The following is a 12102-nucleotide window of genomic DNA, read 5'->3' as shown; positions in this document are numbered from 1 at the left end:
GTCTAAATTGAATAACAAAAACAATTGAAAGTCGATATTCAAATGTTTCAAATTAAAAAAAAAAAAATCACAGAAACCATTTGAAAAAAGTTTCATTCGAAAACCTCAAACCATGAAGATTCTATGAAAATTCAAAGAACCTATTGCAATAAAACGGCAATTTCATACTTTAACCCCTAATATTACAACAGTGGCATATAGCACCTCATATGAAACAGTTAACTTACATTTATATAATTTACAGTTTTTAAGGCCAATTTGTGTTTAGAGCTACTGAACACATTTGAAGAGCTCTTAAATGTTAACTATTTTATTAAATATTTTGCACTCTAGGGAAAATATGATAACTGCGTAATGCATCTCTGGTTTTTTTTATAAATTGCTGTTTAAATTGGGTTTAGGATCAAATTTTCTGCAATTAAGTCTGTGTTCCTCCGAAGGCATAATATATTTGTACGTCCATTTATCAATGCAATAGGCAGATACTTTGGACGTCTATCTGCTACATACATACATTGTATACCTCTCAGAGAATGGTGCTTCGGCGTTGTGACAACGTGGCGTTGTAGATATAACAAAACGACACGCCATACTGTGCGTTGGAACTTAACACGCAACCCATGGGCAACGCCCGTGTACTTCCTCCATTCGCAATAACCTTTTCATTTCAATTTAAATTCACGTTGGCTTTGGGTACTTTTCACATGGCCTTTTCCCCTGAAATGTCCTTACATTCTCCATCTGGTTGGAATAACACGTCCATTCAGGTGGACTTTGCACATCATCTACATCCACATGCAATATCTATCATTGCGCCATTACTCTTTTATCATCCGTCCGTTTCACGTAACCAAACCATCGCAGCTTTCCTAATTATATCTAATGATTAACAAATATGAAACGCGTTAATGTGCGTCATTACGTATAGAATGTAGTTATTATAGTATCTATGTTTAATTACTATTTGGAACTCAAACGCTTTGAACGAATTATACAAATCACACGTCAGAAATATATGAGCTGATTGTGGCATTTCGTTGCAGTGGATTCAATTGGAATTGCAATAAACTGTAACAAGCAATTTGTACACGACAACAAACACGAAAACACTACGAATATTTATTTCATGTCCCGCACATGACCGTACTGGCACTCACCGCCAAATGTCACAAGCCCTAGTAAAACCATATTGCTAAAGAAAAGACTTCAACGACATCACATTATTATGCTTAATGTTCCTAACAAAGACATCGGCAACCGTTACCCTCGAATTTTCAATTTATTGTACGACAACAACCATGTTTATCCCGTATACAGTATTACATTTTAAAAGTATTAATATTTACTACTAAATACAAGTTTGCATAGTTTAAATCATTGGGTAAACTTAAACAATGTCTTCTTTTGAAACTGCAAATTTTTATACGTTATGTAAATGAAGTTAGGTACAATTTTGAACAATGCTTTTAAACACAATGTGTTTGAATGAAGTTAGAAATGAGTATCATCATATCGTTTTTAATTACCATGTCTTGATAATTAAAAAAGAAATAGGTAACGTTAAAAAATACTAATGTTTATTTTACAGCCTTCCGGTTGGTAAACAAGAAACACTGTGACCACATTCCGCCTCTTTAACGACGTTTTACTACTAACTACAAGTTTCCATATTTTGAATCATAGGGTAAGCTACATAAACAATGTCTTCTTTTGAAACTGCAAATTTTTTATACGTTATGAAATATAAGTTTTAGGTACAATTTTGAACAATGCCTTTTTTCGAACTTCATTCCAACGTAATGTGTTTGATTAAAGTTAGAAAAAAGTATCAAAATATCGTTTTTAATTATCATATCTTGATAATTAAAAAACAAATAACGTTAAAGACTACTAATGTTCTCTTACATTCTTCCGGTTGGTAAACAAGAATAAATGTGACCACATTCCGCCCTTCTAACGACGTTTAGTTTAACTTAAAAATAATAAACAAAGATTTCACTGATTTACTGTTACCACGAAATAAATCAATTGCAGGATGTTATAATTCATAGCTGGACAATACCTAGGCTTTGTAAACAGAGATGGTTTTCAACAAAACACTAGTTTTAGTGCCACTCGCAAGTCGACCTCAACGGAATCCTGACGATACCGAAATGGTCATAATTAAGACTACAGCAGGTATTTATTAGTTTTTAAAAATTTTGCTTATTCTTAATCTCTGTACATTTTTATTTTTAATAGTCTGTAAATTCCACGATTCATGTTTATAATTTATTTATTGTACATAAAAAATAGAAACACATTACATGGCGTGGATTACAACTAAACAAGTTTTGTACAACAGGGTCTAATGTGGAGACAGTACTTCCCATGAACTAGGTAGTAACCTGGGTCTCAAGGGTTAATGTCAATAACTTGCTTGAACTCAGTTGATCTAGTAACATTGCAAGAATAAATTTTATTAAAAATATAATTTTGAAGCTGCAGCTGACATTTTGCTGAGATCAGATTGTATAATCAAATAATGTACAGAGTTTTTTTTTAACTCAAATGGTTTTTGTTAACCAACTTTATAAAAGGAGGGGGTATTGATGATTCTTTTTTATTGGAAAGAAGGTACCTCACTCAGTATTGGTTCCATTTAAATTTGATGGAAATATTCCACCTCTAAGGGTTGCAAACTAGGAATGAATCCGGTTCCGCGCACTTTTCGGTAGCCGATTTCAATAAAACTTGGCAAACAGATCTAATTTCAGGAACTTTGAGGACGGCTTTTTTTTATAAAAAAGTTATTTAAGTATGAATTTTCCATTAAAATTAATAGTTAACATATTTATTATTAATAACTCATTTACTTTCAGTTTTAGAACGGGATAGTGATTTTTCAATGTGTTACTTCTGTTTGATTATAGCGTTCGTTGTGCTGTGCTGTGTGTTATCCACAGTATCGACGCACGGGCCGCCACAGGACCGTGACAGCGAAGACATTGCCATGGGGAGGAAGGTAAAAAAAGTAAATATTTCTTACCTTATTACATATTTTTACTTATTAACTTTTGTATAGACAGTTCTTGTAGGTATGTCCGTGCTGGTGTCATTTCGGCATATCGAATCTCCGTAACATGACTTTGTTTGATTAGTCGCAACAAGCGTATTTTTCATAAATTTTGAGGGTATTTTATTATTATTATTTTATTATATTATTTTACTATAAAACAAAAATACAATTTTGTACACTTATTGACATAAGAATAAATTAAGTAACAGCCCATACTATTGACTATCACTTGATTTAATGGTAATGAAAACTTTCCTATAGACTATTCCTAGAAACTTTCTCTAGAATTTTATAAGAATTTTGAAATACACTAAACTTGCCTTTGTTTATCAGATTTACATATTTTGACAATCATTAGGGTGCATACATATCTGGCGAGTGAGCTGCATGTGTTTGTTTGTCTGTTTTATCGACTAAGAGACTATAGTGTTAAACTCTTTAAATTATGAGTTAAGGCTTCGAGTCCCTCTTAACCCGGTGTTCCTTTCACCTGACCCTACGAAGCATCCATCTATCTTAATCTTTATTTCATTTATATACTCTACTCCTACATTTTCTTTTTTTTTTCAACTCAAAGACAATTGCAGATGGGGGCAAAATGGTGCAGTATGGCAAAGGTGTGCAACCACGACCGCGTGCCTGTTTGCGGCGTAAGCCACGCCGGTGACATCATGGGTTTCCGCGACTTATGCGACATGTTTGATTTCAACTGTATCAGGAGGCGAAGTTAGTATAGTTTTTAGCCACAGATTATTATTTACTAGCTACAGTATTGTTTAATTTACAGTTACTTGTACGAACTTTTGATAATTACGGTAGGAACGCTAAGTACCTAGAAATCGTAATTTTGTGTATAATTTACAAATTTATCACAATCTGGTGTGACCGTTCTTTTCAAGCTTACATCCCATCTCCATTCGGTAGCAGTAGGTAGCAGTACAGATAAGTACATTACTCAAAAATAAGTCACTTAAAGTATATGTGTAGTACTAATATTACACCTACACTGTGCGCAAGTTACAGGCAGGAGCTCTAAAAAGAGCCTTGTTATCATTGACTTACAATTATATGGACGTCGGGTCCGCGCTAAAAAGTGTCCGCACTTGTAAGGCGCTAAAATCGTATGCTCCGTATACGATTTTAGCGCCTTACAAGTGCGACACTCCGCTTTAGTCTTCATTTGTTCTACTGACAGCGCGATACTGCGATGACATTACAATTTAAATTTCGAATAGGTTGACTTGGGACATTTTTTTCGTGGTTTTTGTATTAGACCCGTCGTCCATTTATTTGTAAGTCAATGCTTGTTATAGTTAAAATGCATTTGGAACGGCTTCTGGATTGTACTCATAACGATCGCATGACACAAAGGCAAATAACGCACTGCCCGCTCGCCGAAAATGCTAGCAAAATAATGTAGTCGAAGTAGATCGCGAAAATGGAGAAGTATAATGTTTAATTCTTCTCGAGAACGAAGAGATGTTGTACTTGATCAACCTAAATTGCTTCCATTGCTTTTGTCTGTCAACGCTCTTGTCAAAATCGGTGTTACATATTAAATTTTGCATATTATTGCGCTGACGATACTCTATCTCTACAAAACATAATACATTGGATAATACATATGGAGGATGTGTTACTAACCATTTAGGTACGTCGTGATTTTTTGAACTTGTGTATTTCTGTGTTTCAGACTATAAGCAGACCAGCTGTCCAGATGACAAATCGATACTAACCATTTCCCGGCGACCCACCAGCACTTTCTACGACGATTGATTACAATATTATTCCTATTTTACATTTCTTTCAATCAATGCCATAACTTCATATTTGATATTTTATATAGCAAACCTTTGTACGTTCTAATTTTCTTGTGTGTTAATTTGAGATAGTAAACTTATACATTATCAGTAAATGTGTTGTCTTTAGCTATTATTGTTCCTAATTTTTTTTTATGATGACAGTTTTTTATGAAGAATAAATAAATAAATAAATAAATGATAAGTGACGGGGCGAATAAGTCGTAAACTTAGTGTTAGGCATCGAGTATATAACCAGAAATAGAGACGAAATGAGGACCATATATTCGCGATACAGCTCTTATAAATGTCGACACTCGTTTGCACTGAAATATAGACCGGTCAACTACTGACCTGTGTGTACGTCTCCGTATATTTCAAAAAATATTCTGTGTTTATTGTAATAAAGATAATATCTCTAACAATGCCGTGCTGTTCTATGCGGTGGTGTTGGAAAAACAGCAAAACATCTAATTACAAAACGGAATCACATTTCATCGGTAATTAAATATTAAATATGTAATTTTGCAATTTTCTTCCATTATAGCAAAGTTCAAGTTAACTGGTCGATTTGAATTAAAACAGTTGACGACACCCATTAACGACACCCGTCTATTGTTTAGAACTTGGGCTAGCCAATCGGAGCGCAGTTGTCACAGTAATGACGTGGCAGAATAGTTTTCAAACAAATTAAATGACATTTCGTCTCTATTTCTGGTTACATACTCCATGGTGTTAGGCCATGTGTCCATAGCAGTTGCAGTCACCCTGAAACATAAGTGGACAAGACCCATGTGCTTATAATTTCACCAGCACCCTTACCCTTCAAAACCGGAACGCAGTAATGCTCATATTACTACTTGGTAGCAGTATAGGTAAGGTGGCAGTACTTCTCCTAAATTCTCTTTTACTCTCGCTTTTCTTTCGCTCTTATATTTTTAGCAGCAGTAAAATTTCTGCTGCTAAAAATATAAGAGCGATTAAAACAGTGTAAAATTAGCAAATATTACACTGTTTTACTGTCTAAGCCCAAAGTAATACACAGCCGAGTTCTATAAAAAAAAGCGTCTCTGGTCTATACGAACACGATTACTCGCATTTACACGAATTATATATTTCGTTTCACGTTTTGCACTTAATTAAAGCATAATTATACTACTACCTACGTGATATGAATAACAAATGTCATTAATACCAGTTTCTTAGAGCCATAAATAAAATTTTAGAAAGTAACTAAATCTGCAACTCACAGACTGGTACTCGGCTGATTGAATCAAAATGTTTAAAGATCACTTACTAATAATATGATTTAATCACGCATCATGAAATGTACCAAATTTCATGGTGTACGATACGAAGATTGAAAAATAATTGTGAAATCTGCCAACCTACTCCTTGACAAACAAACTTATCTCTTCATGAAACCGAGCATAAATATGAATAAGCGAGTTTAAAACTCTTAAAATAAAAACAATATTTTTTTTTTATTCCAACTTTAAACTAGTATATATAATAAAAGGCCAAGATATCTTTTGGACATTGATGGTAAAAAATGGGTTAAAATTATCGAATGTAGTTAAATTATACAATCGTATAAATTTAAAAACATTAATATCCACGTACTCTAAACTGAAGTACGTCTTAAACCAATGCTTAAATTGATTAAACACTCTTAACATATAGTAGTAAGGGTGTCTTTTGCATTACAAGCATTTTAGTGCAAGTTGACATTGCTGAATCTATTTTCTAAGGACTTATATTTTGATATTGAAATATAAAGATGCAGAACAGGTAACAGTCCAAAAATGCTATTGTAATAGTCCATGAAATGAGTTAATTGCAATAATTGTAAGTATTAAATTTAAAAAAGTATGTCATGTTGCCTTCCGTCATATTTACTTCACGCAACTGTTTTTTTAATATTATATTATGTATAATATACAAAATTTGCAAATATAAAGCACATTAAGAAAAATTGGAACTGTGACGAGAAATGATATTCGTTTTATAATTTACTAACTATTGCCCGCTATCGTCTGTATAATAAATGTATAATGCATATACAAAATTGTACATTTTACATGCATTATACACTACTAAAAAGCAAATTAAAACGACACGCCTGTCCATAACAGTTACGGTACCCCTCAGGAGTTTAAATCACAAAGATCTAAGGGGCACTGCCACAGCGCCCGTCACCTTGAGACATAAGTTGACAAGTCCCATGTGCCGGTAATTTCACCAGCACCCTTAACCCTTCAAAACCGGAACGCTCGCATTAATGCTAGGCGACAGAAATAGGTAAGGTAATTAAACCTACTTGTATAATTAATATTTCTCATTTGTATCTGCGGTTTAGTCCGCACAGACGTACCTAAAAAATTACGTAAATTATTTGCTAAAATGTAAAAACCAAAAAGCGTTTAAAGTTTTATCAAAATATTTTCATTTGACGACCTCAGTGGACGAGGAGCATGCATACCAATTTTCATGGTGTAGCCATGTCTGAGGTCCCGTGATGAAATGAAATGTAGAAGAACCAAATTTTCTATTATTGTCTCGAGTCCGTGTGTTTCTGGTATAGTCGTTGTTTCCGATTTACATAACACAAGTGCTATAGTTATTACTTTAAGACGAATGTGATATTGTCTAATATTTATTTATTTACTTATTTGATACCCAAGCTTACCCTTCTTAGTTTAGAAAAACTCCGACACACGTTCTTTTACCTTTCGCATCATCGAATATTAATACTAAGTTTTATCCTTGTAAGTTCAAGGAATACGATTTTTCATACAAACATTTTTACCCTTTTCCAACCTCTCATGGATTCAATTTCGAAAAATCCGTACTCAGCACGCCTACACTAAATAAAAGTAACATATCATCAAGTTTTCATATTTCTGTGAATTATTACGTACCCTACTTCTTTGTATTTAAATAGATTATGAAAATTATCCTAACCAATTTTTTCAATGTTGACATTTTGTATCCAAAGAACCTTATATATGTATAAAAGCAATAACTAATCGTGTATAAACTAAATATTAACGTTTTACAACAATAATGTTCACTATGCTGCTACGACAAGCAATAAACAATTAAACTCTCGATAACGATGTATATCAAATCATGTATGCTATTTCCTTGTATTATCGTTTGAACAAGCAAAACTTATAATAATTAATTTCTAGGAATATGTCTATGAATTTGCCACAATACCGTATGATATAGTTAGAATAGAACATAGTACACTAAAATAAACATCCCCAGCGTTGTATATTTCAGACCAATGTTTTGCGTCAGTTGGCTTACAATGCTCGACAAAGGAATTTCCTGGGGTCAAGTCAAGATGCCATTAACTATTTTAAATTTCTGGAAATGGCTATATATAAAAGTGCTAGTTTTATTGCTGAGTTTGCCAAACCCGATCGTCTGGAGTCATATAGTCGGAGATAAAGCAACAACGGTAAGCTCGACACTAATATAGGTAACTGCGAGACATTAACAGGTGTAACAATAAGGTCCAAGGTAAGATTAAGGTGTAAGGTAAGACCGTATTCAAGATAATACACTAAAAACATAAAAAAGCACTTGGAAATGTCTTAACGGTATTGGAAATTATGTTTCTACAAAATGTGCATCCTTCAAATGTCAATCATTAAAATAGCTGTTGCAGCCTAATGATATGACTTACCCTCCTCAGGCTCGCACCTCTGAGTTTATGAAATTTAGCATAAACTTTTCGGTAAAGGACAACATCAATTTCCGACGGTTGTGAAGAAGGTTCACAACCATCGGAAAACGTATGAAGTCCCCAGCCCGCATTAGGTAGCGTGGCGGAATATGGCCTTAACACTCGCCTTGGAAGAGACCCGTGACCAGTATCGGGACGTATAAATGGGTTGATGATGATGATGGTGTATCATTGGTAATTCATTGCTAGTATATATACAAATTTACGAATTTGTAGCTGTGGGATCATCGTGATCTTGACGCTGAAGGTCCGATTCCCATCACCGACACAACTTAGTATTTTCGTGTCATGTATAAAAAATCACTTTAGGAAATCATTTCGAGAAAACTATGTGGAACTGCAGGTCCTACATTTTCTCCCTTGTGAACACATCCACCCAGTAAGGATCGAAAAAGTTAACCTTTAAGGTGTTTGAGCGCATGCAATGTTTGACGACCTCGGTGGCCTAACAGATTGCAATGTGGACGCTGAATGAAGAGGTCCCGAGTTCGATTCCGGGTAGGATCAATTTGAGTAATTATCTTTTCTAAATTAGCTCTCGTCTGGGTGGTCCGGGAAGGGCCAAAAAATGAATTCCATTCCTCTGATACATATAATATAGGGTATTCCCTAGTTTGAGACCATATCATTGGTAACTTTATTTGGTATTAATATTATTTCACTTACATCCACAAATTAATTCGAGATTATAACACTGCGCACTGTACTGAAACACCCAAAAACACATTATAAAAATGTCTAGAAAAACTTATCGGGCGCATTAAAAACTTAATTATAAAAAATATTAAACACATACTGCGGTCAAATCATATAGCGGTGCCGTGTAAATACTACCTTATCCGCATGCATTTCAGGCACTGAAACGCAATTACCGGTTTCCTCTTTCGTTCTTCAATACCTAGTGGAGCGACATAAAAGGTTACATCACAGTAACGACTTTCACACGTTCACAATGAGTATATCACATTTCAATGCTCTGCCAAAATTACTTTGATTTAAACTTTCACGATTTTCACACATTATTTGATTTTTATGATACATGATTAAGTCCCGAATTAAAAATCTGCTAAATTTATTACGAAAGTAAAATTTCGTACCTCTTATTTTTACTTAAACCCGATTGAATAGTTTTTCTTTGTTTAATTTGTAAATAATTATACATTCCAAATATACTTATTTATCCTTTACATTTCAGGTAGAATTAAAAAAGCTATGCGAATTCGCGTACACCTGTTTCCACGATACCGTGATCATTTGCGGCAAGTCGGTGAACGAAGCGAGGACATTTCTAGACCTTTGCGATATGTATGAGTTCTCTTGCGAATACAATATTGGTAAATATTTACTGTTACACATAAATATGAGATTTTTACACGTACAAGACGAGGGAGGTAAAACATCTTAGGTGACCAATGGTAGTTGCGTTACCGCCGTAATATAACTGAAGTTTACATTAGTAAAAGTAGGCATTTCACTTCAGGCTCTATGCTAGTAATTGAAAGGCCACTAGAATAATTTAAATTTCAGCTTTTTACAAAGGGAGCAGGTACGGTTAACTTGAATAGTGTTGTCACCCACCATCAACATTATTATTGGAGTGGCCTATTTGGAATACTGCCCTCCTTGTCATAAATAACGCCTTCGCATTTCGGTAACTTTCGAGATATTGGCACCTAAAGTTTTTTGCCAGTAAAAAATGTCAATACGCTGATTTTGCTTAAGAGTCTGTACTCAGCTCGAATTCAATTTTTTCCGGTACATTTCGGCTTTACTTCATAATTATTTTTTTTACAAACAAAATTAGTCATTTGAAAAATGTATATCGTATAGTACACGTGTGCTATTTAGTTCAGTTGACATAAAAAAACCATTGTTATATGTAAAGTACCTACCTACTGAATACACCGGTTTTCTTGCAAAATTTCGAGGTAGGTTTGTGTTTTTTTCCTATCGTAAAAATTTTTAGGTATCGTGTTTTCACTCCGTAGAGTAGGTACATCCTCAATTTTACTGTATAATTTTTTTTCCAACGTGATTGATTCAACACTTTCACTGTTATACGGAATCAGCCAAAGCCATTTGAGATTGTATAAAGTTAATTAATAACGAACACACTCAACATAGCCCCGCACTAGGGAAACCCTGTGTCGCGGGTGCCATGGACACACACATAGACAACCACAAATTACACCAAAACTAACGAGAGAAATAAATGTAGAAATGAATGTAGGCCATACAAATATTTCTCCCGGCCCGGGAATCGAACCTTGGACCTCTGCTTAGCAGTCCGTGGTAACCGTTCGGCCACGGAGGCAGTTTATAGAATATAGACTCTTAACAATAAAACTGAAAGTAAATAAGATATAAAAAGCCGATTGGAAGCGGTTGTAGATCTCGTTTCACTGTTAATAACTCAATTTCGCTAAAAATGTCGATTAAGAAATTAAAATCCCACATTGTGAGAAATTTCTCGCAATTGTGATATTTTTATTTCTTTGAGTTGATATTGCTATTAAAGTTTCACCATGGCAATTGATGTACAATACCTTGCTTTTGTTTTTTCTTAGAACACTAAATTTTATCATACTTTCATTTGAATATTTTGCACGCACGTACGCTCTGTAGAAATTTTGTGATACCTTGTATTTATCGCTAAGTGAATTTGTATTCTTTTGAGAATGAAATATCTTAAACCATAAACCGTATTACGTTAGTTATGATAAGAAGGGCAGAACAGTTTATTATTTCCACTTCAATACATACAGCATTATTCCAGCGCTGTTGTACTTAGCATAAGTGATGGACTGAAATGCCACCCAGAATAATGCAAACATAGCTTCATTCCTTCAAAATAAGCACACAAAATATCACCAAGTATATATGTACCAGAATTGCAACAGTGTCAGCCATTGCTTGTTTGTAAAGTAATAATTGAACTATCGCGTTGAGAGAGTATGTACACGCGGGCGTAGTTTCATCTAAATTAGATATACATTCTTAACTGTAAACATGTTTGCACATTATGTATCTTTACTCACATGTAATATATATTATTACATTTGGTGGCCTAAGAGTCTATTTTTAGTCATTTAATATACTTGTGCATTAACGGGGGGTTATACTTCGCAGGCAGGAACCTCGAATGACATGAATTTAAAGTTAGACATTAAAATTATAGGCCATCAGCATTCGTACGTGTAGTTTCGTCAGGACATCGACGAATCTTATAAAATACTTGTGAGAGTGAGATAGATGCTCTCTCATTGAACCGACCGGAATCGTTGAACGGAAATGAAACGAGCTCTTTTCAAATATAAAATTGTTCTGCAACGTATTTTTTACAACGTATATTTTGCAAAAAATATATTTTTAGTTTTCAGACACGTGAAAGAAGAAGAAGGAGTTTGCCCAAATCCAAAAGAAATACTGGGATAGGGAAACTTTTAAGAAAAATTAATTATAGACGTAAATATATCTTAAGCTATGTA

At 34.1% G+C, this 12102-nt stretch overlaps 3 protein-coding genes across 8 annotated transcripts in view; 2 read left to right on the top strand and 1 right to left on the bottom strand.

The window, feature by feature from the left end:
* Window positions 1–5032, top strand: part of LOC113238805 — a 6874-nt gene extending 1842 nt beyond the window's left edge. For 2 of the 3 annotated variants that reach the window (XM_026475646.1, XM_026475647.1), the window contains exons 3-7: window positions 1589–1684; window positions 2035–2178; window positions 2913–3013; window positions 3646–3784; window positions 4752–5032. In XM_026475646.1, the coding sequence (XP_026331431.1) occupies window positions 2082–2178; window positions 2913–3013; window positions 3646–3784; window positions 4752–4834 (420 nt within the window). In that variant the 5' untranslated portion in view covers window positions 1589–1684; window positions 2035–2081 and the 3' untranslated portion in view covers window positions 4835–5032. The remainder of the gene's footprint in view (window positions 1–1588; window positions 1685–2034; window positions 2179–2912; window positions 3014–3645; window positions 3785–4751) is intronic. The other variant, XM_026475648.1, reaches the window with a different exon arrangement.
* Window positions 1–6124, bottom strand: part of LOC113238806 — an 18033-nt gene extending 11909 nt beyond the window's left edge. For all 3 annotated transcript variants that reach the window (XM_026475651.1, XM_026475652.1, XM_026475650.1), the window contains exon 1: window positions 6024–6124. The gene's annotated coding sequence lies outside the window, so the exon portion shown is untranslated. The remainder of the gene's footprint in view (window positions 1–6023) is intronic.
* A 1244-nt stretch (window positions 6125–7368) lies between these two features.
* On the top strand, window positions 7369–12101 carry LOC113238814. Of its 2 annotated transcripts, XM_026475658.1 has the most exons (4): window positions 7369–7435; window positions 8146–8326; window positions 9810–9948; window positions 11988–12101. In XM_026475658.1, exons 2-4 carry the CDS (start codon window positions 8150–8152, stop codon window positions 12047–12049), a joined length of 378 nt encoding a protein of 125 aa, XP_026331443.1. In that variant the 5' UTR covers window positions 7369–7435; window positions 8146–8149; the 3' UTR covers window positions 12050–12101. The 2 variants fall into 2 exon arrangements, with proteins under 2 accessions (XP_026331443.1, XP_026331444.1); XM_026475659.1 differs by lacking the exon at window positions 7369–7435 and having other exon boundaries at window positions 8129–8326.
* Window position 12102: the final 1 nt, after the last annotated feature.

Source organism: Hyposmocoma kahamanoa, unplaced genomic scaffold (assembly GCF_003589595.1).
Source record: "Hyposmocoma kahamanoa isolate Upper Pololo Valley unplaced genomic scaffold, ASM358959v1 98263, whole genome shotgun sequence".
NCBI lineage: Eukaryota > Metazoa > Arthropoda > Insecta > Lepidoptera > Cosmopterigidae > Hyposmocoma > Hyposmocoma kahamanoa.
Note: the sequence above shows the minus strand (reverse complement) of the source record. Positions and strands in the feature narration are given on the sequence as shown.

What these genes read in the sequence shown, in the direction of transcription:
- LOC113238814 (XM_026475658.1), top strand. Translation starts at nt 8,150, where the DNA reads ATGTTTTGCGTCAGTTGGCTTACAATGCTCGACAAAGGAATTTCCTGG. An exon ending in TCGGAGATAAAGCAACAACG is followed by an intron (nt 8,327 to 9,809) that starts GTAAGCTCGACA and finishes TTTACATTTCAG; the next exon opens with GTAGAATTAAAAAAGCTATG. An exon ending in CTCTTGCGAATACAATATTG is followed by an intron (nt 9,949 to 11,987) that starts GTAAATATTTAC and finishes ATATATTTTTAG; the next exon opens with TTTTCAGACACGTGAAAGAA.